Genomic DNA, 7620 nt, shown 5'->3' with positions numbered 1-7620 from the left:
AGTATGATCCTCTGTGCAGTGGTGTTTGGGTTGGGACAGTGTGCTATGCTGTAAAGTTATATACAACTGCAAAATATTTTCTCTCTCTCTACCTCTCTCTCACACACACACACACACACACACACACACACACACACACCTCTTAGACTCCAAAAAAACAAACAAAAAAGAAACCCAGACTCTCACACACACACACACCACCATTCTCTCCGTCATCAAATCAAACACCTTTAGGACTCCAAGCACAATCACACCAACTCGAATCTTCACAGAGACTAAACACACCCACACAAACACACATGCATTCACTCACAGACACACCTACACACACACAACCCAAATATTTGAACAAGGAAAACACTGCACAGCCCCGCAGGGTGTGTGTGTGTGTGTGTGTGTGTAAGTGTGTGTGTGTGTGTGTGTGTTAATTCAGTGCGGAGTACCCTCACCAGAGCACCATAGCCCTTCTCCGCCTCATCCAGAGAACCTAGTGCTTCTCAAGAGCCTCCTCCATCTTATTCTAAGACTAAATCCCTCATCACTGCATTACACTGGTCTACAATTAGCCCCAATTTCATACATTCATTCTGGTCTGAAAGCATTTCTATGACATCCTCAAGCTCATTTGAGCTCTACAGTAGGCTCTCGGGGTACCTTGCAGAGAAGAGATAGCGTGTTTTAGCAGCGCTGCTGTTACCTGCGAAGAGACTCAATCATTTCAGTATTTCGTAAACCATGCAGTGACAGCTGAAGGACTGGATGGTAGATCTGGCCCTAGTCTGGGCTGACTGTGGCACGGAATCGTCAGCCACACAGGGAAGGGTTCATTCTGATCACACAGTGGCTACACCCACATGCTTATTCAGAGCACAGATGATGTGACCAGAGAGCCTGGCTCTGCCAAACCCACATTCACGGAGTTCATTGCGGTCTGGAACGGCTACACTGGATTCCAACTGAGCTGGGGCTGGGGCTAATGAACACGCATCCAAGTTACAGGATCAGTTGATAGCTCATCTCACAAACATATTACACTGGCTGGGGCTGCATCCAAGTTACAGGATCAGTTGATAGCTCATCTCACAAACATATTACACTGGTCAGACACGGACGTTTACTCTAATTGTTCATTTTTTTAAATGGTATTTTATTATTTGTTTATTTATCTGTTTATCTGTTTTCTCCCAACCCTTTTTAACTGATTATCATTGAGTTTTCTGTGCACGTGTATCGTACGAAGTGGGCGACACACATGCCTTCCTGTGTATCCGCTGAAAAAGGTCTGAAAAACAGGCTTGGCCCAAAAAATCCCCCTGGTATGAGGGCACACCTCCCTTTCACATACACATTCTGGTCAGACATCACTTCCTCGTCATCCCATTGCTCTCATAATCTCACCTTCTCCTGCCTCCGTGAGCGCATCTACCTTCGCACCTCCATCCTGCTCCCCATCTGCCTCCTTCCCCACCTCCGCACAGACCCACGAGACAGACGCGCGTCTCTGTAGCCTCTCACAGGTACAGCCGCTCACAGGCCCCGCTGACTGCCTTTGCTTCACACCTCTATAATTATCTGGGAGCATGTGTAATGTAATGTGTGTGTGTGTGTGTGTGTGTGTGTAATGTCTGGAGGCTCACAGGGAGACAGTTTCCCATCAGTGGATCCTTCAGCGTTGTAGAGGCTGAGCTGAATATGAAAAGATCCAGAGTCCCTTTTTTTCTAGCCGTGTTCATTAAACGCCACAAAAGGAGTCCATTCTACTCATTTTAGATTACGCTGATGTCAAATCGTATCTCTATCACACAAACTGTTCCATGCAGTCATTGTGTTCTCCGAGCATCTCTTTCAGACATCTAGACTGCACTGATCTGACTGCAGATCCCCTTCAAATTCATTTACCTCTGTGGGCAGCCCGGGTAACTGAATGAAACAATGTTCCCCCGTGGGAGCCAAGCTTCAGATCTAAAGAAATACGAGATATACCGGGGTGCATACAGGTGTACAAAAAGCAAGTGTGAAGGTGGAGCAAACCCTGTATCAATAGATGTTATCTGGTCTGAGGGGGGAAATGTCAGTTGGGTCCACAGGGAGGGAAGGTGTGGATAACGCTGTGGTCAGTGTTCACAGAATCTAAGGTGGATATAGTGCTGGTTTCCTCTTGTTCTGATGATTTCAAAGCAAAAGCCTGATATTCATGTATGGTTTGTGTTACATTTACATTTATGCATTGAGCAGATGATTTCGTCCCAATCAACAGTGCAGATTTAGATTTTCATCAGGAGTTGCTCCTTTGGTTCTACCTTGTTCTACCAGTTAAACTACAGAAGCAATTTCAGGTCTGATATGGAACCTGGCTGAATGTCATTTTTACACCCAATGTTTAAATAACGTGTGTGTGTGGGGGGGGGTTCTGTTTACACCAGATGGTGTTCGGGAAAGTTGAAGCAGCTTAAAAATCTCTCAATTTACTCAGAGTAAAAATAAAAAAGCCTTTTGTGTAAATCCTTAAGCATCTCAAGTGATGCCACACAAAGCTTTGCAATCCAATAAGGGCCAACCACAAGCACTCAAAGTTCAATGGTGTGTTTCACCACTTCCAGTTCAGTGACTGCCAACAACATATCCAATTCAATGGTGGGCAAGGATACTAAGAGCACAGAGCTCAGGTCTTCCACACGCATGGAGGCTGGGTGCTTACTGAAACAACATGACATGCGGTCTGAAGAAAGACTTCACTTCACACAAGGGCAGTCACTGCCGCCTGGCCAAAAATAAAGCGGTCATGAATTAAAAATGGCCAGTGAGGTTTTTTTTCGCGGATTTCGCCACATAAAGGAATAGAAGGTGAACACACACACGGTAAAGTGTGTGTTTATGTCGGGTTTCTCCTTTTGAACTCAAAAGGGGGTGTGTGTATGCCTGTGTGTGTGCGTTCATTTCTGGTCTATACATCTATGCATTCATGTGTTGTTTCCTCACTCCGATCGGTCATCTTGGGCTACCTTTGATGTGTGTGGGGGTTCAGACCTCAATTTAGCCATTTATCTTCCTATTCCTTAATCAGACTGTATCTGTCCTGTCACTTTTTCCAACAAATATCCCCTTTATCCATTAAAAGTGTCATCTCTTACCCATCCTTTATCTAGCCATTTTTGGGAGTAAAAACTCTACTGAGGTCAGTTATGTTGTGATGCATCAGCACATTTCTAATTCATTTGACCAGTGAGCATGCGTGCTTGTGCCTCTACATATAGAAGTGCTTGTGTATTAGCTTTATCCTGCCTGTCCAGCCATTTGCATAATTCTATCTATCGATCTATATATATGGTCTATACACATATATACACACACACACACACACACACCTATCCATCCATCTACCTATCTGTCCATACATCCATCAATCAATTTATCTAGCCATCCATTTATGCATCAGTCACATCAGTGTGTGTGTGTGTGTGTGTGTGTGTGTGTGTGTGTGTGTGTGTGTGTGTGTGTGCCTGAACTGCAGCTGCACAGGTGCTATCAGTTGGCTTCCCGCCAGCAACCCAAGTGCAATCTAATTAGATGTACACAGCAATGGAATGAGGGTGTACTTCTGACTGAGTGTTTGCGCGTGCATACAGACACACATGCGTGCGCGCGCACACACACACACACACACACACACACACAAATTCACACAGGAAAATATTTGGGTGCGGCACGTAAAACACTGCAATAAGAGGATGATATCTTAGCCTGTTTGTGTGTGTGTGTGTGTGTGTGTGTGTGTGTGTGTATGCGTCATTGTGTGACTACTATGGGGTAAAATCTCTTGCCAGTGTCACTGCATTACTGAGCACAACACACAGATAGTGCTGCTACTTGCTGATAAGGCAAAAACTCTGCTGCTCTCAATTAGCATTCACACCACGTTCCTCTCTCTCTCACACACACACACACACACACACACACACACACACACACACACACACACACACACACACACACACACACACACACACACACACACACACACACACACACACACACACACACACACACACACAGAATGTCACCGCTACTCTCTGGAATTTAGCCTTTAATAGCACATCTCTGCATCAGCACCTTTCCTTCAAAATCTCACCAGGGTGAGCATGTGTGTGTGTGTGTGTGTGTGTTGAATTTTTTAAATATCTGTAAGTGAGAAGGAGGAATGTTTAAATTGTGTGTGTTGTCACATGAGGTGTGTGTCCATGTGGCAAGCCTGTGTGTGTGTGTGTGTGTGTGTGTGTGTGTGTGTAAGGGTGCTGGGGTCATGTCCTGAATTCTATCCATCACCCTTCCTGCGACAAACAGAACCATTTCCTGTCATTTCACGGCTCACTCTAACAAAACAAAACACACACGCACACACACACTCTAGAGGGATTCTGTAGAAACGCCATCTCAAGGTCAGACAAAACACATGCTGAAGTACTGCCTATGTGACAGTGTATAGATTTGTAAATGTGAATATGTGTGCAGATCTAAGAATAGCAGAGATATCCCTTATGACCATGTTTCAGTCAATGTAATGGACAGTAAATGTTCTCGCTCTCGCTCTCTACACACACACACACACACACACCACTGCCTAGCATTCCAGAGCTTTCCCGGGATCCCTCTTCTACTCTAGCGCTCACCCATTGGTCAACCTTCCTCCTAGGCAACACACACACACACACACACACACACACGCACACGCACGCGCACGCACACACACACACACACACACACCCACAGACACACTTGGCCAGCAGCCAGCGCACCAGGACACACAGCATAAGGCTGATAGCTGGGGTTTTTTTTCTTTTAGGAAGAGGGAACACTCCCTGGTAAGTCATGTCCATACGCACACGTAGGCACGCCAATGCCAGCATAAACATAAACACACACACTCATGTCTTGCTAAAACTGCCTGGCAATAGTGTGTTGCTGCATTGCACATGTGCTGCATTAATGAACACCACACACACACACACTGGCACACACAATCGTGCACACCTAATATGTGGAAATCGGCACATACCTGCACAATAGCTGAACCAGCACTCCGCTGACAGACACAGACAGACAGACAGACCTACAGTCACACACTCACACTCACAAACACACACACACACAATACTGGGAGAGTGCACAACAGCCTTTTTTTCACACCACTGATCATTAATGAATGATACATAAAGGTCATAAAGCCCCAGGGTTCAAAAATTGTGTGTGTGTGTGTGTGTGTGTCAGTTGGTGTTCTTTATTTGCCCACCCCACACGGTCAGAAAATTACACATTAAAAAACCTACATAGCTAGTGGCGTTACGGTGGCCGGCTGATTCTTAATCTCCCTAGAAACCGCCTGATTCTTCTGCGGGAGGTGTGCATGCGCATACACCTTTCCACAACCGGAGTGGGTAGGATCGGTTGCCATAGCACCCGCATGCTCCACGGTATCCGGTTTTATCGATCAAACATGGTTGCATTCATCCCCGCTGCGCTCGTTTACCGACCGGTGGCTGTGTGTGCGCAGTGTAACGGGGGTGACATGCACCTCACCACCGAAAGCACAGGACGCAGCACGTTCCAGCCCGTTCAGGCACAGGAGTGGGGACACAGAACAGAACTCAGGGAGTGCTAGCACCAAGACTGGCTGGAGCTCTACACCCCAAGCTAAACGTCTCATGACCCTTCTCTGTCCTGTGTGCAGGGAAGAAAACACACACACACACACACACACACACACACAAGCACACACACACGTACACACTCCCCCTTGGAAGCGCTAAACTGGGAGTGTACATGCAACATCACACAGTCTTGACACGCGTAAACTCACCTTTCACCTGGCTCTCATACTCAGCAATGATCTCCTTGTCCTTCTTGAACTTGGCCACGTTTGACATGCTTGAGTCCTTTAGGTCCGGCATGTGGAGAGCAGGGTGGGTAATCTATCCAAGCGTCCAAATATCTGCCTTTGGCTATAAGTGTGTGTGTCCCTGCGCGTCTATATCAGTCGATGCGCCATGGCAGAAATGCACAATCGCTTCAACTCTCAACGTTGCGGGCAGTGGTGTGTGTTGCGTCCGCGGGGAGAGCCAACGGCATGCAACCGGTGCTATCAGAATTCACCACCCATCCGCTGCTTGCGCGCTGGGAGGTCCGCCTCGGCTCCCGTGGCTCTCCCGTGAAGCACCTGTTCATACGAGATGCCACACCGCGTCGAAATAACCCAAACCTAACAGGAGGAGTTGCTTGAAGATTTGACTTGCCTTACACACGAACGTCAACAACACTCACACCACAGATCTGTGGAAGGGAGACGTGCAACACGAGGTCCCTCCGTTGCTTCGGGTGTGTGTAGGTACGCGTGTAACGAGGAGTCGTTCACGCCTCTCTGGCTGTAGCTCACGCGCAACACGCCCATCAACGTCGCTGGAGTGGGGCGGGGTCGTAGCCGTGTAATCTGCATTTTGATGGACAGGACTGTTGTCCAGTAGTAATGTCATGCGGTAATGCAGCCGTTAGGTTTGAGCATCCAATTTGGAAGCTAATTGCCTGATTGGAAAATGGCTCCCTTGATGTGTTTAGTCGCACTTAGGGCGGGTTTTCATTGGACAGTGTAATCGCGAAATTACATAAGAGCTTCATTCAGATGAACAGAACGGCCGAATATGGATTTCCCTGAAAAATCCTCTACAATATTGTAGACCATGAAGATAAAGATAAAGAACACATCCCATCAACAGTGTTGGGCAAGCTACTTTGAAAGCATAGCTTTGCAAGCTACCAATTACTTCACACTGGAAGTTGAAATACAGCAAAGCTACCCAAGGGAGAAATCAAGTTTGGTCAACTAAAGCTACTTAGAAAAAGTAGTTCAAACAAATCACCCTCTTTGTAAGTTTTAAAAATGTTCAAATTTACAATGTATATGTGGTATGAAATTATAACAAAATATAATACCAGTGATCACATGCCAGCAAAAACTGCCACTCAATTGAGTTTATTGCAAAATGTGCCTACTTGTTTACAAGGTCATACATAAAGAAAAACAAAAGAAAAAATACCCCACTATTCATGGGAAATGGCAAGTATACAATGTCCATCAGTCAGACACCTGTCTTCCAGAAACTAGAGTCCAGGAGGGGGGATCGAACCAGACATGATTACTCAGTTGGCCAGATAAAACGTAGGATCTAGTCAGTGTCAATGTATTTTGCACATGCACTACAGAAAGGTCAAGGTGGTGTCTGCCTGACTGATGCGTTGCCTGGACGTGCCTTCACAGCGGTCAGGGTGGAAGAGAAAGGGGCCAGGCCTGGTCAAAGGGGGTTCAATTACAGCACAGAAGCAAAGGTAAAAAATAAATATGAAAAATAATTCCTTCCCTTTTATGGCACAACATTATTTGTAGTTTAAGTAGTTAACTACACAAAAAATGGCAAAAAAGTTATTTAACTTCTTAAATCACTATGCAAATATGAATGTTGTTGATTGAATGACCAGCAAGCTACTGCCAAATGTAGTTCCTTAACTTTTTTTTAATTACATATAGTTCACTATTCCCCAACACTGCCTATGAATCTATCATGTATGTATGTA

At 45.9% G+C, this 7620-nt stretch overlaps 1 protein-coding gene across 4 annotated transcripts in view; it reads right to left on the bottom strand.

Moving 5' to 3' along the window:
* srgap1b (SLIT-ROBO Rho GTPase activating protein 1b) overlaps positions 1 to 6487 on the bottom strand; it is a 39449-nt gene extending 32962 nt beyond the window's left edge. For 3 of the 4 annotated variants that reach the window (XM_031558641.1, XM_031558643.1, XM_031558642.1), the window contains exon 1: positions 5855 to 5943. Coding sequence is in view for 1 of the 4 variants with exons in the window: in XM_031558644.2 (XP_031414504.1) it covers positions 5855 to 5945 (91 nt within the window). In the remaining 3 variants the exon portion in view is untranslated. Of the gene's footprint in view, positions 1 to 5854 lie in introns of all 4 variants that reach the window. The other variant, XM_031558644.2, reaches the window with a different exon arrangement.
* Positions 6488 to 7620: the final 1133 nt, after the last annotated feature.

This window comes from Clupea harengus, chromosome 21 (assembly GCF_900700415.2).
Source record: "Clupea harengus chromosome 21, Ch_v2.0.2, whole genome shotgun sequence".
Lineage (NCBI taxonomy): Eukaryota > Metazoa > Chordata > Actinopteri > Clupeiformes > Clupeidae > Clupea > Clupea harengus.
The sequence above is the reverse complement of the archived record's forward strand: the minus strand, read 5'-3'. Positions and strand labels throughout refer to the sequence as shown.